The sequence below is a fragment of the Bubalus kerabau genome, chromosome 14 (genome assembly GCF_029407905.1).
Source record: "Bubalus kerabau isolate K-KA32 ecotype Philippines breed swamp buffalo chromosome 14, PCC_UOA_SB_1v2, whole genome shotgun sequence".
In the NCBI taxonomy this organism is placed as follows: domain Eukaryota; kingdom Metazoa; phylum Chordata; class Mammalia; order Artiodactyla; family Bovidae; genus Bubalus; species Bubalus kerabau.
In genome coordinates this window covers 57,104,895-57,131,383 of record NC_073637.1, presented here as the reverse complement: position 1 = coordinate 57,131,383, position 26,489 = coordinate 57,104,895, and the positions used below count along the sequence as shown (strand labels likewise).

The 26,489-nt window shown below is 37.9% G+C and overlaps 1 protein-coding gene and 1 long non-coding RNA gene across 4 annotated transcripts in view; one reads left to right on the top strand and one right to left on the bottom strand.

Moving 5' to 3' along the window:
• LOC129626948 (uncharacterized) overlaps positions 1 to 7,992 on the bottom strand; it is an 84,854-nt gene extending 76,862 nt beyond the window's left edge. The window contains exon 1 of the long non-coding RNA XR_008702321.1: positions 7,797 to 7,992. This is a non-coding gene — a long non-coding RNA (uncharacterized LOC129626948). The remainder of the gene's footprint in view (positions 1 to 7,796) is intronic.
• Positions 7,811 to 26,414, top strand: EBAG9 (estrogen receptor binding site associated antigen 9). 3 transcript variants are annotated; one of them, XM_055546414.1, is made up of 7 exons: positions 7,811 to 7,890; positions 14,244 to 14,341; positions 17,182 to 17,260; positions 18,024 to 18,182; positions 19,677 to 19,784; positions 21,318 to 21,409; positions 25,879 to 26,414. In XM_055546414.1, exons 2-7 carry the CDS (start codon positions 14,259 to 14,261, stop codon positions 25,997 to 25,999), a joined length of 642 nt encoding a protein of 213 aa, XP_055402389.1. In that variant the 5' UTR covers positions 7,811 to 7,890; positions 14,244 to 14,258; the 3' UTR covers positions 26,000 to 26,414. The 3 variants fall into 3 exon arrangements, with proteins under 3 accessions (XP_055402389.1, XP_055402388.1, XP_055402390.1); XM_055546413.1 differs by lacking the exon at positions 7,811 to 7,890 and adding an exon at positions 7,919 to 8,122; XM_055546415.1 differs by lacking the exon at positions 7,811 to 7,890 and adding an exon at positions 8,368 to 8,711.
• Positions 26,415 to 26,489: the final 75 nt, after the last annotated feature.

The window sequence follows — 26,489 nt, the reverse complement described above, 5'->3', positions numbered from 1 at the left end:
AAGAGGTTGTCCCTGACAATACCAGCCTTTGCTCTTTCAGGGTTGCATTGCTACTTGACCAGAGACCCAATCCTAACTGATACGTCTCCTGGTTTCATCAGGCAAAATATTAGCAGAACAAGAAAATAGGGAATGCGTCCTCCCTACAGGGGAAGGTAGGCAAAGACAATGCCAGGGCAAAGAAATTGTTTCAAATTGCACAAATATTTTTAACCTTTTTATTTTGAGATAATTATTTGAGATCATCATATGTCAATTTTTTTTCAAGTAATTTTACTTTATTTATTTGAGGTTGTACTGGGTCTTCGCCACTGCGTGGACTTTCTCTACTTGTGGAGAGTGGGAGTTACACTCTAGTTGAGAGGTATGTGAGCTTTTCATTGCAGTGGTTTCTCTTGTTTCAGAGCACCGGCTCTAGGGAGCAAGGACTTCAATAGTTGCAGCTCTCAAGCTCTAGAGCACAGGCTCAGTAGTTGTGGCACAGAGGTTTAGTTACTCAGAGACATGTGGGATCTTCCTGGATCAGGAAATAAACCTGTGTCTCCTGCATCAGCAGGCAGATTCTTTACCACTGAGCCATCAGGGAAGCCCCAGCACATACATCCTTGAAATTACTATGTGTATCCTCCAAAACTGAGATGCTTAACCCTTGATCTGAATCCATGGTGTATTTGGTTTGGGAAAACCACTGGAGGGTCACAACCTTCTTCCATTCTCATTAGTAGGCATTTCCAGTTTCCTCAGGTTGGCACTAGCTGAAAGGAAGTGTCCAAGCTCCAGCGAAAGAAACATAAAGATTTATCTCCCCTGACTTCGCCTTCCCTGAAAGTAGCCGCAGACAGCATGTTTAAGACCAAAAAGAAGGGGCCTGCTGCCTGGGGTTACAGTGGGTACCTGGATACTGTGGACAGTGTGCCCAGCTACAGACCTCTTCCCACATTACTTGCAGGCTCTGATATACCAGTCTAGTTATTATGATCAGATCTTGCTAAAATTAAAAAAGCTCTTAGGAAAAACTGTCCTTCCAGGAATTCTGTTTACCCATGACAAACTGATTTTACTAGAGAAATTACTCTTGGTTAAGGTACTTTCAACTCCTCTAACATGCTTAGCACACACTGTGCCCATGGTAAGTGTTGAGTAAGCTGTTTAATTAAGCAAATGAATAGACAGTATGATGAAACTTTTCCTCAATAAGATTTTTGAGATAAAAAACATCCTAACAAAATATATATTACAGAAATTGCACTTTATCTTGACTTGATGCCTAAGTATTTCAAATAACTGTATAAAATTCACATCCAGTTAGAGACCACTAGTTACGGTTACCATGGTAATGGGTCCTGTGCCTATGAGCAGAAAAAGATGATTCCTTTTGGGCAAGATACTTGAATGTGTCTGGCTGTGTGGAAACAGTATTTTCCTTTTGTTTTTCTTCAGAATAATTTATGTATTTAATCAGATGATCCTGAAAGGTTGTTGCTGAACCACGAAAAGACACCAGGATTCTCGGCCTCTAGAGGAGAAGAATTCAATCCGGGGCCAGAGACGAGGCTTGATTGCTCAGGGCTTTTATATGATAAAGTTTTATTAAAGTACAAAGGAGATAGAGAAAGCTTCTGACATAGGCATCAGAAGGGGGCAGAAAGAGTATCCCTCTGCTCGTCTTCAGCTGGATGTTATATAGTCACTAGCAGTTTGTTAATGAAAGAAAGGAATGTCTCAAAACTCAGAATGACACCAGGCCCCTCATTCATAAAATGTATTTTGGGATAATCTTGGCACCAGACAAGTCATCTCGGGTCATAAAACGATTGACTTGAATCTTGTAGAAGGGCAGATTACCATATAGTTTCTTTCACAAAGATTAGGGGAACAATGTCTGAGTATAACATAATGGTTTGTCAAGTAGGTTCTGAGCCATTAGAGTCTGGGATAAATGCATAGTATATTAACATAGTTTAAGACAAACATTTCCATAAGAAAAATGCATTGGTTAACTCAAGGTTTGAGAATAGTTAACTTCAGGTGAGACCAGGTGTCATTATGGCAACACAGTATTTTAAGAGAAACCCCCTTTTTAAATTTGTATAGAGAAGGGGAAAAAAATATATCACTAGTTTGTTTCCTCCTGCCACTTGAGAGAGAGATAAAAATGTCTCACACTTGCAACCTATTTCCTCTGTTTGGAGACCCCTGGCCTTCCTGCCTGTTACCCTCTCAATCCTCTATACATGTAAATTCTTCCTAGGAAGAGGGAAAACAAATTAAGTTCTTTATACTAGAAACTTCTAGGATGATGATAATATGGATTAAATTCTCACTTATAAAACGTTTAATTTCACATAAAAATTAGAGCAAGGAAAACATATTCCATTGTGAGGAGGTGAGTAATTTTCACTGAATGAAATGTGCGTCATATACAAACAAGTCCCTTTAACAAGAAGTATTGATATGTCTAATATTTTAAAGGGCCAGAGGTGGTCAGAGAAAGATCCAAGAGCAGCAGTTTGAAACTAAGAAATTAAAAAGCAAAAGTCAAGACACATATCCTCCTAAGGTGAATTTGAATTGATGGACAACAGCAACTCTCTCTTTATTTTGAACAGGAGCCTTAGCACGAAGAAGTATGTGCTTGAAAAATATTTATATTAATCGTGCAGTGAAGCACCAAGCTGAATTAGAAGATTGAAGATCATTATCATAATCCTGGTATGCTAAGATAATAGATAATAGACTCTGAGAAGAAAAAATGGACAAAATGTGGCAATGGATGCTATTATGAGAAAAATATACCATAATTAATAAGGAAAAGACCAGAGAGGGAAGAGAAGGGTTGAAGGTGTTTTTGTTCTAACAGCTGCTCTTTCACCCCATGTCCTTAAAGCCAAGGAGGCAAAGGAGGTGGGGGGTGAACTCAGAGCTTAGCTTCAAAGCTGAGTGTTTCCTCCTCTTTTCACCTTTGTAACACATTACTAATATATATGTCTAGTTCTGGTTGCTGATGACATAAAATTCATCCCTGTGTTCCTTGTGTTAGGTAGTTAGAATAGGAAACAGTCCAGAATGGCAGTGGCTAAAACATAAGGAAGGGAAAAGCCCACAAAAACAGAACAAAGGAAGGTCTGAGGACCGGAGTGAGGACCTCAGGTAGAACAGACAACACTCATGGCTAGCCCAGTTTACATAGGGCAGGCCCAGGGGGAGGAAAAAACATATTAAAAGAGGAGCCAAAGCGCCGGGGTCTCTCTCTCTGTCTCCCGCGCACTGGGGTGCTCTTCTCTTCACGTCTTTGGGTCGACATGCCCTCACGCCTCGAAGATGGATTTTCCTGATATTGTCTAAATAAAATAGAGCTGTAACACAGAGCTGTAACACTTGATTTGTCTAAGAGCTATAACACCATCTGTTCGAGACCTGAGAGATATAACATGGTCTGTCCAAGACCCAAGAGCTGTGACACGCTGAGGGCTTTAATGTCCGTCACTCCAAATCTTTGTTGTGACGAGACAGAACTGAGGAGCATGCACTCACCTGACACTTGGAAGGACTTAGTCCTTGTTGTGAGCTAAAAGAAGATTCTAGGGACTTGAAGAGGATAAACTTGTGCACCTAAAAGCTTTCATTGATTTTATTGCTTTGTTTCCAACACATTTCCATGTACATTATGCCCCTTACTTTACAAAAGAAATTCATAAGGCAGGAATTATTAACCTAATTTTGCAGGAAAGGCTCAAATTTGTTCAAGATCAAAGCTACAATGTCTATCATGCTATAGCATCAATTAGGCTTTCATTATTGATTCAGTGTTGCTTTCTTTTTTTTTGGCTGCGCTACGCAGCTTGCAAGATCGTAGTTCCTGGAACAGGAATCAAACCTAGGTCCACGACAGGGAAAACACTGAGTCTTAACTAGTGACTTCCCTATTTAATTTTTTAGTTTTCAATTCACATACAGGATAAATTATATTATAAACTGTAAAGTTATATTGGTTAAATGAATCTCAACATATTTATTATTAGAAATCATAAATGGCATTAGATCGCCAGACTTGCTCAAATCAGGTCTATGTAACTCATAATAAAGCTGAACTATAGTATAGCTCTAATAACAATATGGATAGCGCCAAGGGGTATTACATGGCTGAACCTCTCTACTGAAACATAAGAGTGAAGAGCTCATGCCATTTTTTTATATGAATTTATTTCTAATCTATGATTAGATTAGATTATTTCTAATCTAGTAAATTATTTCTCTCCATTCCTATCCAGACATCTGAAGGGACCTGGTAAACTCTCAATTATTCTTAAACCTTGGGTCTTCCTGTATTTAGCAATAAAAATTACTATTAATTGAAGCTATGCTATAGAAATAACTATGATAAAAATATTTATTTAAATGTTTCACAGAATGTTAATTTTCTTTTAATAAAAAAGAAATTTAAAAGCTGCTTCAGGGTTTTTGATTTCTCTATTAAGCAATGGTAATTTTGGATATTAAAAAATAAATTATGGTTTTCCATAATATTAAAATGTACCATTTTGAAAGCAAGCAAAATTCTGTAGACAGAAATATCAGTAGATCAATCCATTAGAATTATCCCCAGATAATTCTTTGCTTTCAAATGTATCCGTTCAAAACTGTCACTCTATAAGCTGTAAGGTTTTGTTTTGCTTGATCAAGAAATGAATGTGACTTTATGATCTGTATTCAACCATGAACAGCTGTTCATCAATAAAAAGTCATTAATGTCAGAACCGTGCTTTCCAGGTGGCACAGTGGTAAAGAATCTGCCTGCCAATGCAGGAGGTGCAAGAGACACAGATCCAATCCCTGGATCAGGAAGATCCCCTGGAGTAGGAAATGGCAACCCACTCCAGTATTCTTGCCTGGAAAATCTCACAGACAGAGGAGCCTAGTGGGCTATGGGTCTCAAAAAGTCGGGCCTGACTAAGCGACTGAGCACACAAATGTCAGGACAATGGGTCTAAGATTGTGCTTGAGGAAAAACCATTCCTTTAATGAAAAGTCAGGGAACTGAATTGGGGAAGATCTGGAAGTCTTACACTGTGTATGCACGGTCTGCCCTACCTCCCAGGCAGGATGAGAGATCAGTTGTCAAGACACTACTCAGAACCTGGACAGCTCAGAATAAGGAATTCTACCCAGGCTTTGAACTGGGAGACTAAGTGGTGTGTTGGAAGCTGAAAGAATGAAAAAATCAAGCTGGTGATTGGAAACTGGGCAGGCAAATCAGAAGCCTTAAAGTGGGCAAAATGGTCCTGACAGAATAAGTAGAGTTAGCTATACCCCATGAAAGAGAGGGTTTCTCAGGTGGTGCTAGTGGTAAAGAACCTGCCTGCCAATGCAGGAGACATAAGAAACTCGGGTTCCATCTCTGGGTTGGGAAGATGCCCTGGAGAAGGGCATGGCAACCCACTCCAGTATTCTTGCCTGGAGAATCCCAGGGTCAGAGGAGCCTGGCAGCTTAAGGTCCATAGGGTCACAAAGAGTCAGAAATGACTGATGTGACTTCACATGCACACACACATGAAAGAGAGGCAATCAAAAAAGAGATATTTCACATATCAGGTTCTATCCCTTATGCTCCTCCCACTTGACATTTGGTGGTCCCCATCCCTACCCCATCCAAGACTTGGGCAGAGGACAGGACTTCAAACTGCACACTCCCAAGAGTGGTCCCCAAACAAGACCTCAAATTATCGAGACTTAATTCCCAGTTATGGGATTAATGCTCAACAACTAATGATGACTTTTAAATATTCTTTTATAGGTATTTTTCCCTGGTGGCTCAGCAGTGGAGAATCCATCTGCCAATGCAGGAGACATGGGTTCAATCCCTGGGTTGGGAAGTTATCCTGGAGAAGGAAATGGCAACCCACTCCAGTACTCTTGCCTGGGAAATCCTATGGACAGAGGAGCCTGGCAGGCTTACAGTACATAGGGGTTGCAAGAGTCGGACACAACTTAGCAATTAAACCACCACCACCACATTGGTATTTTTAAAGCAAATTTTAAGTTTGCAGTCTTTAGCAAGATTTCTGTTTGTTTTATTATTGTGCTGGAAAACAAATATTCATTATTTGTTTCTAGAAAAATATGTACCTTTTGTTTTGTTTCATTTGGAAATGGAAACTTTAATAAAGAAAACTGACAAATAATTTTTAAAAAGAAGAAAAGACAGAGGAGCCTGGCATGCTGCAGTCCATGGGGTGGCAGAGTGGGACTTAGCCACTGAACAACAACAACAAATAATAATAATAATAAATAGCTGAAGCAAATATACACATCACTAAGGAAAAGCATTTTGAAAACATGTTCATATCAAGATGTAAACTAGTCTGGATTACTGGATTTGGGGAATCAAAAAAAAATTCTAGAAATTTTAAATTATTAGAATTTAGGCATTTGAAGAAATTAAGGGCTAGAACAGGTGTTTAAGGGACTGTGGAGGGCAAAGTGGACTTCAGGAGCTATGGTTACTAGGAATGATGTAGTGGTAATGTAGTAGCAACAGCTCTTATTTAAGAATGTTTGCTGTACACCAGGTCCTGCCCTAAGAACTTTATAAGCTTTGACCATGAAGTAGGCACTATTACGTCCATTTCACTGATGAGCAAAATGAGGTTTAAGAACATAATACCTTATTCAAGGTTGTTACATAGAATAAATCCAAAACAAAGTCATAAACATTCTCTTTCTTCCCCTCTTGAGGATAAACAAGTTAAATTAATAGAAATGTGGTACAGATTTGGAGGGTAGAAGTGGTGAAGATATTAATACTATAAAGTAAAATAGGGAGATAAGTGTTGGTCAGGGTGACAGAACGATAGTTGTAGCCAAATAAAAGGAGAAAAAAGGCTGGTTGGGGAACAATTTGCAAGAACAGCTTTCAGGTTTTGACTATATAAATTTCTAACCTCCCTCACTGGTCACTTTACAACAGTGAAGCAGTTACTTCAGGGCCCCTTACCCACAACATCAAAGGATCTTAGCCTTTTCATAGCAAATGGCATGAAAAGAAAAAAACAATCAGGCTTCAAAGAGAAAATCATAGAAAACACCTTAGTTTGAAGAAAGACTAACTTGGTAAGCAAGAGAGGAACAAAGGCAAGCACACGGTGAAATGCCACTTTTTAACTTCCAGTTAAAGGAAATTCCACCAAAAATTACTTGCAGAAGCCTAAATTCTGAATTAAACTCGGGGTTTCGCACCTGTACAGTGGTAGATTGAATGAGATCTGGCCTACCCAGGTCCAATATCCAGACACATGGGCCTCCCTCATTTTTGGCAATCTAGGCTCAGAGGTTAAAGCATCTGCCTGCAATGTGGGAGACCTGGGTTCAATCCCTGCGTCGGGAAGATCCCCTGGAGAAGGAAATGGCAACCCACTCCAGTATTCTTGCCTGGAGAATCCCATGGACGGAGGAGCCTGGTGGGCTACAGTCCACGGGGTCGCAAACAGTCGGACACGACTGAGCGACTTCACTCACTCAAATACGTATTTATTTCTCTTGGTTCCATCTGGTAGGGGGATTCTGTGGGTTTAACGAAAAAGGGTATAGTTTGGAGCTGAGGCTCTGTGCACAGAAAGTAGAGAAAACGGGAGCAGTCCATCCACTCCACAAAAACAGCAGTCTGCGCTGACAGAAACGGTCACAAAAAACCTACTCCTAACCCAGCCCCAGCAGCTGCCACGCCAGCCGCCGCCGCTCGGCCCGCCCCCCAATGCTCATTGGTTCTCAGCCCCGACGCCGGACCCATAACCTCTTACCTATTGGGCCAGACAGGACCTGGGGCGGGGTGCGGAAGTGAGAGCTTGGGACTCCTGAGAGCCGCCTTCTGGAGCGAAGGAGGAGGGGCAGGAGGTGGGACCAGGGGAGGGTTTCCCGAGGAGGGGGCGGCTATGGCAGCTGCGCGGAGGCAGCGGCGGCTTAGACAGAGCACGCGCCCGGCTTTGAATGAGCAGGGCTGGGACTGAACCGGCGGAGCGCGAGCGCGAGGAAGCGACCGGCAGCGCGCGTGCGCGCGCCTTCCGTGCGCGCGCGGCTCGCGGCAGCTCGGAGCCTCCGCCGGGCGGGCGGGGAGGGGGAGGGGCAGGTGAGTGTGTGCGGCTCGCGCGCCCTCGAGGGGCTTCTCTCCCCAACCCCCATCCAGATCTGGACCCGGGTCTTGAGGAGGGGGGCGGGGTTGTCCTCTGCTCTTCTCGGGTTAGCTCTTCTCTTTGCCCCGCACTTCCCGCCCTCCCACCTTCCTTTTCTTTCACCCGGTCTTCCCCCCAACCCAGGCCGACTGCCACTCTAGGATACTGTTTCCGGGTCAGGGTGACCTCTGGGGTGAGGGAGCTGCGACCCGGAGCGGGCCCCGGTCGAGCAGCCTTCACCATGCTTCTCTCGCGTGGGAGAGCGGCTGGCGGGGCCCCGGCCCAGAGTCTCCCCTCTCCCCAGATCTGCCCCCCCAAGGGGAAATTTGCCCCTTCTTCCTGCCCTTCCTCTACAGGCCTTGCTCCTTCCCAGACAGATTTTTCCAAAATCCAAATCCCAGTCCACTGGGCACCCACTTGGAGCAATTGAGAGCGTTTCACCGAACGCCGTACGTATGGCGTCGGATTGTATAACCTGAAAACGCTTCTGTCGATTTTTGCATCTGTACAGTGGGTATGATTTTTTTTTTCATCAGTTAATTTCAGGTGGGTAATCTGAAGTTAAAGCATTGTAGTTTTGAAACTCGTTCCTTTTGAGCCTTTCAGGAGACTTTGCTCTGCCTTTATAAGAGCCTCGGTGGTGTTCGAGGGTCTGGCTTTGAGTTGCCGGAGGCGGTCCGGTGTTGAACTTTACCACCTGTTCTCACATTCTACTTCTTGTTCCCTTTCTCTTGCCGCTGCTGAACTTTGGTTTTTCAAATTTGAGTGAGGTCAGGTGGTTTTATTTTTGGAGCCTTGCGATATACCGTAACCTACTTTAGAGAGTTACAAACTTAATTTAAGGATTTCTGTACTGTAGTAGATCATATGGAGTTTCAAATTTTGATATTAGGAAAATTCAGAACTATCGTTTTAGAAATTCAGCAATTAATGACTTGTTTAGTGTGTTCCAACATAGATTTTGGCTTGGCTTATTTAACGATTTATGACATAGTATGATATAGTGACTACAGAAAAGCAGTTTACGTGGAATTACAGGGAGGAAAGGTACATTTAATCTTTCAGATTCTAATGCAGCATTCTTTTTTAAAATTGTAGGTGAATCTTTTTCACTTTACATAGCCAAGCTGTCATTGCTATTGATTTCCTAGAGAGATTATTTGTCCTTGATGCTTATTTCGGCTTTATCTCAGGGTTTTGTATTTTTGTAGTAATTTTTAAGGAAATCTTAATTTTAAAATTGCTTTAGCATTTCTCAGTCCTAGTAAGTAGTTTGAAGCAGTCAAAATGCAGGTAGCCTAAGATGTGTACTTCTCAGATGAGTGATCTAGAGAGCATTTCAAAAATCAGCTGAGGCATTGAGTGTCAAAGAGGTCTCTTAAATGGGATGTGGTGTGGGAAGAACCTTGGCTTTGGGGTCAGTCTCTTTAACTTCCGGGTGAGTGAAGGTGAGTTTCACTAGTAGTTGCGCCTCATCTGTTAAATGGGAACAGTGAAACTCACCTCCTTTGTCCTTAGGATTCCCGTGAGACTATAGAAACGAAATAGATTGTCTTGGACTATATTGAGTGCTCAAGGAATGATAATTTCCCTTCCTTCAGCAAATATTTGAATACCTGCCATGTGCTTGACATTGGCTAAGACCTAGAAATAACCAAACTGAGCAAGACTGATGGGGCTCTGCCTTCCTAGACCCTTGCATTGTCACTAGCTTTTGACACTTGAGCAACAGCGTGGTCTGTGTACTGGGTCAGTAGCATTTCCTGTCACCCAGGGTAGTAGTATCTGTTACAGAGTGGATACTTGAACTGGATTGGAACAGTAAGTAAACACAGGTCCCAAAGAATATTCCTGCCTTCAAATCAGTGTAATTGATAAAATAAAAAATGTTGCTTGATGTGGTTAACTTGATTACATTTACCCACCTTTCAGTTGCAGTTGGTCAGAAAATTTATCTTGAAAATTATAATACCATCATTGAATTGCTAAGATAGTTTATTGTTAGTGAGGTATTCTTGGTTTTTGAATTAAATAGACCTAGGTTTGAATCTCGGAGAAGGCAATGGCACCCCACTCCAGTACTCTTGCCTGAAAAATCCCATGGTTGGAGGACCTGGTGGGCTGCAGTCCATGGGGTCACTAAGAGTCGGACACAACTGAGCGACTTCACTTTCACTTTTCACTTTCACGCATTGGAGAAGGAAATGGCAACCCACTTCAGTGTTCTTGCCTGGAGAATCCCAGGGACGGGGGAGCCTCGTGGGCTGCCATCTATGGGGTCGCACAGAGTCAGACGACTGAAGGGAGGTAGCAGCAGCAGGTTTGAATCTAGATCATTGGGTGTGAAAACATAAGCTTACTCTTTGTGCTTCAATTCTATGAAAAGAGAACAATAATATCTATCTCATAAAATGGCTTTATGGGTTGAGAGAATACCTAGTGCTTGGCACATAGTAGCTGATCAGTGAATATTAGTTTTTCTCTTTTATTAATCGTAAAAGCAAATTTTCCATAAAATGAAGATATTTTTAACTGCTAGGGAGAGAATTCTGTTCTGGTGTCAGTAATAGTCCCACTTGACAATTTACTGTTGAAACAAAACTTTAGATTTTATTTGTAGGCATCATTAGTCATTCACATTGAGAGTACTTATTGAAAATGACACATAGCAGTATTTATGGCAGGGTGATGACCGTTGTTACCAAAACTCCACATGAAACTTATTCTCAAATCTTCATTCATATACATCCTGAGACTGACTCTCCGCTCCAGTCCTTAAATATTAAACATCTTCTTCCTTCAAACATCCTGAGAGAGGGTCTCCTCAACTCTTTCCCCTTTTCCCCTTAATGCCACATGCTCTGCAGTTTCTTTCCTAGCTATCTTTTTTGTTTATATTTTTTTCCTGAAAATTCTAAATCTTCATTTAGGAAGTTTGCTTTCTTTTGGTTGAGTTTAATCCTTGACAAATCAGCCTTAAAATGAAGCTTTTATTCATCATCTTAATTGTTCAGATTATTCTATTTGTATGGAAGCAATCAAATCTTTCTTCCAGGTCTTACTTTGCAAATAGTAACTGGCAAGGTAACATGAACAAGATCCTCACAGGAAGGATTGTGCTGGAAGAATACAGTATATAGAAATAACTAAGGTACAAAATGGAAAAGATAGGTACAGTAAGAGAAAAATACTGGAATTAAAACTTTGCAGTAGTTCAGCAATAAGTAATGAAGTCTTATGCCTGGGAGACCTCAGTGGAAATAGGAAAGAATATGGGCATTATTAGGAAACAGGATAAAGTCTTTTTTTGTAGTTGGCATATAAGGGGATAAGACAAAGGAGGAGTCAAAGTTGTTGCATTTTTTGAACCTCTGTTGGGTGGTTTATCACTAGTAAACCACTGTTTGGAGATGTTTTTGACAGAAATAAGTTACTTGAACAGTGAGATTTTTAATATATTTTTTTTGTTCAATTTCTTTTAGAGTAACTGTTCTTTTCATCCTCTCAATTAGTAAACCAACTCCAGAAATCAAGGACTTGACCGTTGTTTCATGTACTTATTTACTATTGTGTATCTGCTTTGGTGAAGTGCCTATGCACAGCTTGCACCCATTTTTTAAAAATTAGGTTTTCTTACTGCATTTTGGGAGAACCTTATATATTCTGGATACAAGTCCTTTATCAGATATATGCTTTGCAAAAGTTTTCTCCTAGTCTGTGGCCTGTCTTTATATTCCCTTAACAGTATCTTTGAATTATATAAATTTTTAATTTTGATGAAGCCCTGTTTATCCATTTTCTTTTAATGGATTGTACTTTTGGTGTCATTATCTAAAAAACTCTTTTCCTAACCCAGGTCACAAAGATTTTGTCCAATTTTGTTTCTCTAAGCACTTTTGTAATTAGGTTTTATATTTACATATGCGATCCATTTGAGTATTTTTTGTAAATGGCATGAAATATGGATTGTAGTTCTTCGGGTTTTGGTGGCTTTTTTTTTTTTGCATATGGATATCCAGTTTTTCCATTACTTTTTGTCAAAAAAACTCTTTTCTCCACTGAATGGGTTTTACATCTTCATAAATTTCAGTTCTTCATATTTTATGGGCCTATTTCTCTACCTTCCATTTGTTCCATCGATCTGTTTATCAATCTGTTTATCAGTTGACTCCAGTACTATACCATTTTGATTACTGCAGCTTTATAACAAATCTTGGAATCAGGTAGTATTAGCCCATCTGCTTTGATATTTTTCAACATTGTTTGACCATTATAGATCCTTTATATTTCTATATGAATCTTAGAATTAGCTTATCGCATTTTAGAGGAAAAAGCCTCCTGAGATTTTGATTGGGATTCCATTGACTCTGTAGTTCAATTTAGAGTGATTCGCTATCTTAATAGTATCACGTCTTTGAGCCCTGAAAGGTCTTTTTAAAAATTAATAAGGGTCTTTAAATTTCTCTCAGCAATATTTTGTAGTTTCCAATATATATGTTTTTCATTAGATTTGTCCCTAAGTACTTCATATGTTTTGTACTCTTACAGATTTCTTAAAATTTTAGTGATTGTTGTTGCTACCATATAAAAATACTGTTGATTATAGATTCCATTGAATTTTCTACATAGAGTATAGATACAGTTTTACTTCTTCCTTTCTAATCTGAATGCGTTTTATTTTCTTTTCTTGCTCGATTGCACTGGCCATACAGTGTTGAGCAGAAATGGCAAAAACAGATGTGCTGGTGGGAAGTAGCCAGTTTTTCACTGTTAAGTCTCAAGTTACTATAGGCTTTTCATAGGTGTCCTTGGTGCGGTTGAGAAAGTTCCCTTCTATTTCTAGTTGGTTGTGAGTTTTTAAGGAGTTTTGTGTCTGTGTTCATAAGATACTGGTCTTCAGTTTTCTTTTCTGGTAATGTCTTTGGTCTAGATTAGTATCAGTGTAATGCTAGCCTCAAAGAGTGAATTAATAAATAATCCCTTTCCTTCAGTTTTCTGGCAGTTTGTATAGAATTGGCACTACTTCCTAAGTATTTGGTAGAATTCACTCATGAAACCATCTGGGCTTAGGGGATTTTTAAGTATAAATTAAATATCTTTAATAAATTTAGAGATTTTCAAGTTATCTCTGTCTTCTTGCTGTGTTTTCATAACTTGTTTCTTTCAAAGAATTTGTTGATTTCATCTTGTCAAATACAGGGATAAAGTTATATTTTCTCAATATCCTCTTCATATTTGCAGACTCTGGTAATGTCACCTCTCTTTTCTGATATTGGCATAATTTGTTTTTAGGGACATATGTTTTGGATTGTTATGTACTTTTGATTAACTGACCCCTTTATCATTATGAAATGAGCATTTTTATGCCTGCTAATGGTATTTTCCCTAAAAATCTACTCTCTGACATTGAAATATTTTAACCTTTTGCTTTTCTGTTGAGTATTTTTTATCTCCTTTGTTGGCTTTTTGACTGTAACTGGACTTTACCCCTCAGAGAATATGACTTAATAGATTTGCTGGTGCTGGGCCCTATTTCTTTAAATATGTGTGGGCCACTGGACTAGATGATCTCTGTAGTTCTAACTTGTTAACTGTGTGCTTTTAAGTTATTTGACTTCTCTTAATTTCCTCACCTATAAAATGGGTATAATGAAATGTATCTAGAAGTTGAAAAAGTTTAAAAGTATTTTGAATAGTATTACTATGTTCATATGATTCAAATTTCAAAAGATGAGGAAGACTCAGTACATTCTGTTTCATACACTTTGATTTTTCCTAGAAAACAAATTATAAATAAATTGTAAATAAATATTTAAGTACAACTTAGAAAACCACTCTGAGAATATTTTGAAAAGGCTTTTTTCCTCTCAACTGTTGAAAACTCTTCAGAACTTTCTTGTCAATATGATTTACATTTTAATTTTTAAATTTACTGTGTTTTATCTGTGCTGTTTAAAAGAAAGTAAAAATATGTCTGATTTTTACAGTTCAAAATAGGACTTTTCAGGTTGACTTCAGAACATAAATATAGCTTATGAAATCACCCTAATGCATTTATTTTTGTGCTTTTTTCTACAGGTTTTGCTTTCCATCATGGCTATCACACAGTTTCGGTTATTTAAAGTTTGTACCTGCCTAGCAACAGTATTCTCATTCCTAAAGAGGTTAATATGCAGGTAAAGAAATTTTATGTTCAGATTGATCTGGTTACCTTCTTGCTAATTTTGGATACCTTCATAACTTCAAAAAGGCAGGGCATATTATATTTAAGCTAAGCATCTTGATTGCAGTATTCATACATTAATCTCTAGTATTTTTTAAAATATTTTCTCAGATTTTTATGTTTTTTCAGATCTAGAAAGTAGAGGTTCAGGTCTTTTCATCAGATTCTTACATCTTCCATTAAAATAGCATTCTGTACTGTAGAATTTCAGAGATAAGCAAACCAACTTTCATAATGTAATCATCATGAAGTTTTTATGTACAAAAGTGTTGTATTATCAGGATATTTTTAAGATGATTAGGTGGAATTAGGCATAGGTATTTCTTTACATAGTACATTATGAGTGTTATGTTTATATTGGAAAAAGACAAGTTTAACAGAAAAACCCCAAAGAAAATAGATTTTCTTTCTTTCTTTTTTATCTTTTAAATAATATTCCAGAATGTACAGGGAGTCCAGGCTAGGTAAGTCCTTCTGCTTCAGTAAGTCATTCAGAGACTTGTATTCCTTCTATTTTGTCATTCTCCTGTACCCAAGAGATACAGTTCCTGAATGGTATGCCAGGGCACTTCAGGGCTCACATTACAGTCACAGGGGTACTGAAGGATACTCTAAATTTCTAACAAAACACACCGAATGTGATAATGTCTATTGAACATTATACAATCTCTTGGCTCAAGATAGTTCACGTTTGTAGCATTAAATCTTGCAGTATTACTTTTGATGATGTTCTTGAATATTTGAGATAAGTTTTTGTTTACTTGTATTTGGAATGACCTATCTTTACAAAGCTAGGATTTTAGGTTGTAATTAAGAGCAAGCACTAAATCAGAATTAACATAGAACAGAAAATGAAGCTGACAGAATCCAGTCTGATTCCAAGGCTTGAGAAGCTATACAGTATCCAACAGGTACACACATTCTATTAGTAAGTTGTTGTAGTTATTAAAGAATGAAATGAAAATGTTTTTTCTCTAATTTCATATGTGTTTTTTCCTAATGGCTACTAAGCAGATAGGACATACATAAGTATTGTTTGGGCCTACGTACTTAATCAGTGGAACTGTTAGGTATTTCCTTTGGCCTAGAGTACTGTGAAAAAAGCACCTACAGAGGAAGAGTTGGATAGAGAGGAAATGGAGGGTAGTCAGCTCTCTTTTTAGTGGATATGATGTAGAAAGTACACATAATTCTGTTCACAGCCTACTGTCCAGAGCTTAGGCACCTAGCTACAAGGGAGGCTAGGAAATGTATTCTCTGACTAAAGGGCCATTTTATAACTACTAAAACTCTGAGGATTAAGTGGCATAGAATTTATTGTTAGAAGTAGTATGACCAGAAAATAACCAGGTTAAAGCAGGGTGAAAAACGGTATTAATGCCAGGAGACTAGAGATTGAAACAAATAAGTTGTTTTAACTGTGGTGATAAATTCTAGGTGTTTTTCTCTTTGCATCTGTTATTTCAAAAAATTTTTGTTGAATATAGGTTACTTTTAATATAAGATATTGCAAATTTCTATCATCTATACGTATTTCCCTGGTATCTCAGTGGTAAAGAATCCACCTGCAATGCAGGAGATGTGGGTTCCATCCCTAGGTAGGGAAGATCCCTGGAGTAGGAAATGGCAACCTGTTCCATTATTCTTGCCTGGAAAATTCCGTGGACAGTGGAGCCTGGCAGGCTACAGTCCCTGAGGATACAAAGAGTCAGACATGACTGAGCACATACACATGCATTATCACTATAAATTTCTCTTGTAGTGTAAGCATATTTAGGATTGATTGTATGTTCGATTTTAAAGGAAACTGACTCTTTGTTAGAATAAGCTTTTCTTAATTGTCAGAAGGAACCTATATCATGTGCTCTAAAATACAGGTTTACATCATAAATTTAGAAAGTAGACTATAATACTTGTTTATGCATCCTTTAAACAAATAAAATAGGATTTCTAAACTTAGCTGACTTTATCAACTAGCTCTAAGCAGTTGTTTCATAGATAATTTGACATGAAGCAGGTGACTGATCATTTATAATAGCTATCATTTTTTAATGTCATTAAAAAGCAGGCACAGTCTCATGTCTAACTATTTTAAATATGTCAGTTAAATCCTCACAACAACCTTGCAAAAGTCAGTTTGAATACCTGCCTTTTACAGATGAGGATACTGAGGCTCAGACATAGGTAATTCTAACTAGATTCATAATAGAAGTAACATTGAAAACCATGGTTTACACAGATTCCATTGCCCATGGTCTTAACAATTCTATGACAATACCTATCTTGTTTCGTGTAGTACTTCACTAATCCTTGAAAGTTACTGGGTACAGTTTACAATTCAACCCAGTGATTTTCAAACTTTTTAATAGTTTAATAGTAATCTTAATAAGAAACCAACTATGTAAAACAAACAAAAGCCAGGCTACCCTGGTTAAAAGAGCGTAGACATCCCAGAGCATCACCTACAGAACTCACAGAACTCTCAGGAGTGTGATTTGAAACCAGTTTCTGGTTTTGTTTTTGGCTTTATGGTCCTCCTGAGTTTGACTCTAATTCTGAATCCTAAGCCAAAAAGCAGTGTGATATTCTGGTCCAATATTTAAAAACATTGAAAAGATATCTAATATATGCCTTTCTTTTCATATATTAAGGAACAGCTGTTAATTATTAAAGTAAATAATTTAAAGCTGCAGAAGACCTTCTCTATAAGTTTTAAGTTACTGTCTTTAGTGCTTTTACTTATGCTTGTTTTGGTGGTTTCTTGAAATAAATTATTTCATATTTTTGTTTTAGATCTGGTAGAGGACGGAAATTAAGTGGAGACCAAATAACTTTGCCAACTACAGTTGATTATTCATCAGTTCCCAAACAGGTAAAACTTTTTTTGTACGTTGAATAAGTGCTCCCAAACCATATTTTTCACACTGGGTTGCAAACCATTAATATGTCATGAAATTAATTTGGTAGTCACCGTCAGGATTTTATTGTTTTATTGTTAAATTTCTTTATTCTAAAATTTTAACTTTATTCTTTATTTTCTATTTCTCTGCTGAGATTTTCTATTTTTTTCTTTGGTTTTAAGAGTGTTTGCTGTTGCTTATTGGAGCATTTTTGCAATAACGTATTTAAAGCCTTAGATAATTACATCATTCGTATCATCTTGGGTTTGGTGTCTGTTGCTTGACTTTTTCCATTCAAGTTGAGATTTGTTGATTCCTTGTTTGCTGAATAATTTCAAGTTATTTCATGGATTTTTTTGATATTATGTTTGGGACTATATCTTATTTAAATCCTATAAAAATGTTATTATTTATTATTTTATCAGGTAATAAACCTACTTAGGGATAGATTGTAAGTTCTAGTCCTCTTTCTGTGGGCTGTAGTTCTAATGTCAGTTGAGTTTTTGAAGCATTTTCTTTTGCTTTGTTTGGTTGTTTTTTACTTTAATGGTTGGAACAGAATGTCTAACTCACAGAGTGTTTCTTTCTTAACTTTTGATCTAGTTTTGCTATCTGGCATAAAATGTATATTTTCCCATTGGTCAACAAATTTTGAAAAAACCACTGTTTTAGAAAGCTCATTTTTGTAATGAATGATGAAATTTTTGACTGACAATGCTGATCATTTAAATTTAGACAGATGTGGAAGAGTGGACTTCCTGGGATGAGGATGCACCCACAAGTGTCAAGATTGAAGGAGGGAATGGGAATGTGGCAACACAACAAAATGCTTTAGAACAACTGGAACCTGACTATTTTAAGGACATGACACCAACTATAAGGAAAACCCAGAAGGTACGTTAAAGATGTGTGCTCTTGGAAATTAAACCATTAGACTGCTTTTCAGATTCTTATAATTAAAACTAGACAGTATACTTAGTACTTGGTAGAAAGCCGATTTCTAACTGTCAGTTGCGTTTTTTGTCATATTAGAGAAGTTTATATACTCAAGTGAGCTGGCCTGGTAAATTGTAAATTGTACCCCCACATCTTTTAAAATTATATCTAAGCGTTCATAGAAATCCTCCTGTATGTCAGATTCTAGACTCCAGTCTCTACTGTGAAGACTAAACTGAATAAGATACAGTTCTAGCCTTAAAAGAATTCATAGTATAGTGATATCCACAAACCAATAATACTGATAGTATCCATTGTTTATAACATTATCAGACTGATGCAGGGCTCTGAGAACTTAGAGTAATTGTGATGGGTTTGCAAGGTCATTCACAGTTTATTTTATCCCTTTTGAATTGAATGTGGACAGTCACTTCAATATGCAGGAAATTATTAGCAAAAGAACAATGGCTAAGCAGTTTTCTTTCTTTTTATCAAAATAGTACATGTACATTTAAAATTTATTTTTAAATTAAAGATATAGAAAAGCTTATAATGAAAAGCAATAGACTTCTGCCCCATCATTCTTCAAACCAGTTCTACTAAAAGCAGCCACTCAAAACTTTTTCTGTTTATCTGTATACAGTATTCTTATCTTGCTATTCCTAGGCCAGTCACAGGTATTGTCTACCAGCTTCACACTGTGGTAAATGGAGGTTTATTTCATACCACCCTTACACCCATTTCAAATAATGTAATGCTGTTATTCCCATCTACCTCATCAGTCATCCTGCTGTTTCAAAAAAAAAAAAAAAAATTTACTTTAAGTGCGATTTCTTATTCAATCAAGCATAGAAAATATTTCTTATGAATATATTTCATAAAATGAGGACACTGTTTATTCTGCAGTTCTCTAATAGGGTTTTCACCCTCTTCTACCGTCCAGTCAGTTTTAGCTGTACATTTATTTTTAGATGTTCAAGGCTGATAACATTGACATACTATTATCATACTTGTTTTTATTTGTCCAAATGTCTCAGTGCTGAAAAGCATTAAGTTGTATATTTTTCAAGGAGTTTTAAGTGAATTTCTTAGTAGATGAATGCTTTTTGTTTTGAAAGTCTATTAATGCTTTTAATAGGAACTTAGTATGTTACAAGTAATACCTTAGTAAATTAGAATGAAAGTACTTTTAAGGTACAAAGCTAATACTACTGGCTTGAAAGAGTTAATGTATTCATAGATAGCCACATGCTTAGAGAGCTGGTTATACTTTTGGTAGGACAGTGACCCTATCCTACCAGAGGATATACTTTAAGAAAATATAGAACAGGAAAGAAAGGCAGAACATATTTTGAATAATTATAAAATGCTTTGGTCAGTTAATTCATTTGTCTCTTTTTATAGAGTGGTGTGTAAAATGTTTCCATAATTCTATTTCAATTAATCTTTCAGATCATCATTAAGAAGCGAGAACCATTAAATTTTGGCATCCCAGATGGTAGCACAGGCTTCTCTAGTAGACTAGCAGCTACACAAGATATGCCTTTCATTCATCAATCTGTAAGTATATTAATTGTATCTAGGCAAGAGCTTTTTTTTTTCATTTCTGTTTTCTTTAAGGAAAAAGAAAAAAATTAAAATGACTTGAACATAGTATTTGTATGACTTTGGAACTGGTTTAGCAGATCAAGAGCAGTTGCCAGTCCTGTCCTTTTATGAGACTCTAAATTACATCAGATACTAAGATCAGAGTCCATTGCACACATAAAAGATGGAGACAAAAATGTGAAAATATAAAAGTATGATCTTTAAAGAGATTACCCCTAAAATTTAACCTCAATAGCAGCTTGTTTTTAAGTAAATTATGAATTAAGTTAAAGACTTATGTACATTTAAAGTGTGGTTTAACTTAAAATGGATTTGACTTAAATACAACACTTTTAAGGACAAAAGTAGTGAAGAAGGCATATGTTTTCACCTTTGGAGGCCATCAGATTCATCTTTGAAGCTTTTGAGACACATCACTGTCCAAACCCCTCCCCAGCTTTTAAGAATTGATATGTTTTGATTATTTTATGCAGTTATCTTATGCATTTAATTATTTCCTCACTAACTAAACATTCCAGAATGAGCATTTTCATTGGTTTGTGGAAGGAAAAAGTGAACCTAGAGGCCTGGCCTGGGGAATAGTGGAAGCTAGTGTGGCCTGCCTAATGGTATCAGGTAAGACAGACAAAAGGAAGCACAGTACAAAAGAACTCCAATAAAGAGTAAACTTTTCCTGACTTGTCATTTTTGCATGGGACCCAGACAATAAGTGCCATTAAAAAGTCTAGAAAATTACTTGTGCTTAAAGGGAGATGACTGTACTAGGTTGGAAATGTAGGTTCTTCGAGTTCACCTCCCCAGCCCAAGAGTAGTCCAGTCAAGCATCTCTAATCCAGTGTGGGGTCAGCCTCTCTCTTCTCTTTCCCCCACTTACACACTCCTTCATCTTACTCAAGAGAGAGAGAGAAACAGAAGATATGTCCTATTCTTATTTTTTCCAAACTAAAGTAGGAGAAAGTAAAGGAAAAGTTAGGAAAGTAAAGGAAAAGTTAGTATATTAAAGGAATATCCTTTAAAACATGAAATGGGAAGAAAGCTGGACTTGCTAAGACTTGCGTATGGAAGGTCATGTGTCTCAGGAAACCCCTTAGTTCCAGGCACACCAGGGGCAGTCATTTGATCCTGTAGAGGATGTGATAAGAAAGTGAAAAAGACACAGGGCAGTGATGAGGCCTGAGTTATGCTTTAAAATATATCCTCTTCTTGACCACTGAGTGGAAAAAGGATGAAGCGAAGTTAGTCTCTCAGTCGTGTCTGACTCTTTGTGACCCCAAGGACTGGGGCTCGCCAGGGTCTTCTATCTGTGGGATTCTCCAGGCAAGAATACTGGAGCGGGTTACCATTTCCTTTTCCGGGAGATCTTCCTGACCCAGGGATCGAACCCAGGTCTTCTGCACTCCAGACTGCAGGTAGACTCTTTACCGTGTAAGCCACCAAGAATGGCTCTTGACTGTTGTAATTTTGTTTTGTTTCGTTTTATTGTAGCCTGAATTAGGTGACTTAGATACCTGGCAGGAAAACACCAATGCTTGGGAAGAAGAAGAAGATGCGGCCTGGCAAGCCGAAGAAGTTCTGAGGTATTTGAGTAATATTTACACTGTTGCTGGAGTAGAATCAGTTTTGTTCATGTTACATTTAAGGTCAAGAAAATATCTTCTGCCAAATGTTATATTTTTCTTCCTTCTCATTTGAGCCTTATACAATCTGGGATAGTTTTTTTTGTATTTCAGACTACATGTACTATTTTATATGATTAAAGCCTCACAGAAACCAACAATTTAAAGCATTATAGATACAAAAGAATAATTTACTAACGAAGAAGGAGATTGTCTACATACAGACACCATATTGTACTGTATGCTTTATACTTCATTCCCTATAAAATGTATCTCTTGAAATGTCCTGCTATGAAATGTGAGTCACGACGATGTATTAATATTTTCTCTGGGTCAGAAATTACACCTTTAGTTTTGTTTCCCGTGGTCTAGCGTAGTCCAGCCCTGCTCATTCAAGTATAGTAGTGAATAGCACCGCTGTGTTTTGTGGTTGTGTCCGGCCTTGGCTGCTGCACGCGGGATCTCTCTTGCAGTGCTTGGACTCTGTTGCAGCGCTTGGGCTTAGTTGCCCGTGGCCTGTGGGATCTTAGCTCCCTGTGCATGTGTGCTCAGTCACTAAGTTGTCTCCAGCTCTTTGTGATCCCAAGGACTGTAGCCTGTCGGGCTCCTCTGTCCATGAGATTTCCCAGGCAAGAATACTGGAGTGTGTTGCCATTTCCTTCTCCAGGGGATCTTCCCAACCCAGGATCAAACCCAAGTCTCCTGCATTGGCAGGCGGGTTCTTAACCCCTGGACACCAGGGAAGCCCCCAGCACTGCTATTTGAAAGTAATGTGTGCTGCACTCTACATCTGCATGTGCGTTTCACCTGAGGTACTTGAAAGTCCTGAGGTAGATAACATAAGTCATAATACTGACTGCCTTCTCTACAGAAGATACTTTTTCTGGAGGTTTACAAGTTTGTTTTTGTTAGTTATGTTCTTTTTTCTTTGTTTTTGTGAAGAGTAAACTTAATTCTTGCTACTACTGCATTAGATCAAAGAGTAAAAAGAAAATTTACCTTGAGAGTTTGTGACTGTTATCACTGATAAAAACTCTATGTAAATATATCTGAATTACTTTTGCATTTTAAAGATGATAAAGTAAAATATAGCAGTATGTTTTCTTCAAATATGGTTTTTATAATTGGGATAAAAAATGAATTACCCTTATCTGACCATCTTGAAACAACTGGTTTCATTTTTGTATTTTCCTTTCCCATGTTTACCAATAAATTGTAATTACCTTGAGTAGCCAGCAGAGGGTGCAGTTAAATAACTGTGAGTTAAGACTGACTTTTTTGGTCTTGTCAGTACTGTTTTCAGCATTTTTTTTTTAAACAGAAGGAGGTCACATTATAAAAGTCAGTAAAGGTGTGAGAGTTTTAAATATTTAGTTCCTGTTTGATAATCATTCAGTATAAAGGAAACAGTTTTAAAATTGTAAACAGCAACATTTATGTTCCATGAATTGTCAAAAAAACATGTCACTTTTTAAACTCTGTTTCTTTTGGATATATATCATAGAAGTCTGAGTATTTTTAGAACATTTTGGAATTGGGATTTACTGATGATTGGTTTATCAACCACAAGGATAAAGGAAGGCGCTATTCATTTTGAATCCAATCTTCTTAATGACAGCTCTGTAGAGTTTATGAGTTAACTGATGATAGCTGAACGTTCATGGTATAAAAACCATCTCTTTTTCACCCTGTCATCGTGCACCCTGAACAAAACAAGACAAGACAAAAAAAACCCCCGCAAACTCCGTGCTTTTGAAACAACAGCTTGGGAGGCGGAGACTATTAGTCAGTAATAGACATGCTTCAAGCTGCAAGTTGCATAAGTAGAGCCAAAGACACCTGGAGGCTTCCATATGTTGTTACCACCCCCAGGAGAACACTGAGAATTTTAAAAGTGTATCCATAATCCATGGCTTCTATCCTAGCCTGTTTCCCATTGCTACTTTAAATACTACCAGTACTATGATCAGTATCATTAAGGAAAAAATTCTGGTACTTTAATCATTCCAGACATGTATCTGGACAAGAAAAATATATTTTATCAGCACTAATGTCCAAGTTGCCTCTGGTACCAGGAAGATTAATTGTTGATGCTTATATTTCGGCTGGTAACTAGGTCAGAGCTGGATTATCTTATTTGTTTGTAACCTAGCAAGCCTTTCATAATTCTTTTTCTTTTTTCTGCCACTGACATTTTGATGTTTTTAGTGCATATTATCAGTTTTGCTTGAAAGTGAACAGAGCTAGTGAAAAGTAGATTTTTTAAAACTATTCTTTTGAAATTTTAATTAGTTGGTGGTGATGGTCAAAATGTTGCCTAAAGTAATTCTCTCTACTTTGTTGAATTTTGGTCATCCATACCTCTGCTTACTCCCATTTATAAGTATGACTGAGAATTATATATATACCTTTCACTCACTATAGCCAGCTTTGAGCTATCCCGTGTATGGGTAATCCACGTTAGATTTTTCTATATATAACCCAGCGTTGCCTGTCCTGTGCCCTACAGCTTCCTTCCTCAGCCTTACATGCTTCTTGACTTACTTTCTCAGACCCTAAGCCTTCAGATCCAGGACCAACTTCTGTTCTCCTTTCTCCTATTTCATTACCCTACTCCTATCCCCACTTTCCATACAAGTCAGTCAATAAAGATAGAGCACTTATATGTGGAATCTAAACTATGACACAGGGACTTCCCTGGTGGTCCCAAGGTTAATACTTTGCCTTCCTGTGTAGGGATGCGGGTTCGATGTGGCCAAAAAACCAAAACTCAAAGCAAGCAATATTGTAACAAATTCAGTAAAGACTTTAAAAGTGGTGCACATCAAAAAATCATTTAAAAAATAAATAAAATATGATACAAATGAACCCATCTACGAAGTAGAAACAGACTCACAGACATAAAGAACAGACTTGTGGTGCTGGGGTAGGGTGGGAGGTGGGGGTATGGATGGGGAGTTTGGGATCAGCAGATGGAAACTATTATATACAGAATGGGTGAACAATGAGGTCCCACTGTGTAGCACACAGACTACATTCAGTATCCTGTGATAAACCATATTGGAAAAGAATATTAAAAAGAATATATATATGTATATATATAACTAAATCACTTTCCTGAACAGTAGAAATTAACAGAACATTGTAAATCAACTATAGTTCAATTTAAAAATCAATAAAGATAGAAGTGTTTAGAGGTTCTATATCAGTAGAGTTAGGGAGGAGCTGGGAGAAGGCACTTCATAAAGTATAATTATTAAATTTCCACCATTCTGTCCCTTCATAATTGAAGTGAAGTGAAAGTTGCTCAGTCGTGTCTCACTCTTTGTGACCCCATGGCCTATACAGTCCATGGAATTCTCTAGGCCAGAATACTGGAGTGGGTTGCCTTTTCCTTCTCCAGGGGAATCTTCCCAACCCAGGAATCAAACCCAGGTCTCCCACATTGCAGGCAGATTCTTTACCAGCTGAGCCACAAGGGAAGCCCAAGAATACTGGAGTGGGTAGCCTATCCCTTCTCAGTGGATCTTCCTGACCCAGGAATCTAACCGGGGTTTCCTGCATTGCAGGTGGATTCTTTACCAACTGAGCTATGAGGGAAGCCCTTCATTAGTAGAGCTAGTTAAATTTTAATCCTTAGAGTTCTAGCTTGTAATTGGAAGGTATGTCTTTGCATTTTCTTTTTGCATTGTGCTCTGTACAATGATATCCTTCAGCTGACAAGCTTTTAACTATTATCATAGCAGGACATTTAATCATAAATATCAGGCTTTTCTCAAAAGGAGATGTGGTCCAATGGAAATAGTGTTTTAGTGAAAATAATCTGAAGAAAAGGAGTCAGGAGATATAGGTTCTTAGCCTTATACTTAATCTTATGACTTTGGCCATTTTACTTAGCCTGAATGCCCCATTTTAGTTATTCTTAAAACAAAGATAATACCTTTTTTATTTTGTAAGTTATGTTCTAAGGATTAAAAGAAGTACTATTTTGAAAATCCTTGAAATTTTCAAAGCAGTGAGAAGAATGAAGACTTTTTAAACTTACATTTGATGATAGTTGAAGGGAAGTGCTCTTTCTTTCTGGACCTTATTTGCCATTTTACCTGTGTAGTGTTCTCTAACGGAGAAGGCAATGGCACCCCACTCCAGTACTCTTGCCTGGAAAATCCCATGGACAGAGGAGCCTGGTAGGCTGCAGTCCATAGGGTCGCTAAGAGTTGAACACAACTGAGCGACTTCACTTTCACTTTTCACTTTCATGCATTGGAGAAGGAAATGGCAACCCACTCCAGTGTTCTTGCCTGGAGAATCCCAGGGACAGGGGAGCCTGGTGGGTTGCTGTCTGTGGGGTCACACAGAGTCGTACACAACTGAAGCGACTTAGCAGCAGCAGCAGTGTTCTCTAAAAGTAAAAATATGCTTCTTTTCAGGCAGCAGAAGATAGCAGACAGAGAAAAGAGAGCAGCAGAACAACAAAGGAAGAAAATGGAAAAGGAAGCCCAGCGGCTAATGAAGAAGGAACAAAATAAAATTGGTGTGAAACTTTCATAACAAATGTTCTTCAGATGTCATAGTGCCAGTGGGAGAAATGCGAGCTCTACAAGCCAAGCAGCATTTGTATGGAGCCAAGAGTATTTTCAGAATACAAATACCCTGCTTGATTTTAATGCATTCATCAGCCAGCCAGGACACCAGGATTCTCTCAAAGCCCCCTGAACTCTTAGTGATTGAGACTCAGAGAACAAAAAAGACTTATGAGACAATATTTTCTTCAGTGTGTTCCAAGTGTACGACAATTGTTTGTTGTAGAGAAATTATTACAAATGGAATATATCAGTACCTCTTCAAGCTAGTGTTTCTAGCTAATTCAATGGGTGTAAATAATTCTATGATGGGAAAGAATTATGCTGTCTATAGTGCTTTCCTTCAATGTGCATAATGTTAAAATAAATAATTTTAAATATTCATTTGTTTCCATGATTACCCAACCTAAATCAGACAGACTTGCAGGGCTTTAACTTCTTATTTCTGTTGTCAGAAG

Bases quoted from the DNA above. Each gene is read 5' to 3' on its own strand.
- EBAG9 (XM_055546414.1), top strand. From the start codon at position 14,259: ATGGCTATCACACAGTTTCGGTTATTTAAAGTTTGTACCTGCCTAGCA. The intron at 17,261-18,023 runs GTAAAACTTTTT...ATTTAAATTTAG, and splicing joins ATTCATCAGTTCCCAAACAG to ACAGATGTGGAAGAGTGGAC. The intron at 21,410-25,878 runs GTATTTGAGTAA...GCTTCTTTTCAG, and splicing joins CAAGCCGAAGAAGTTCTGAG to GCAGCAGAAGATAGCAGACA.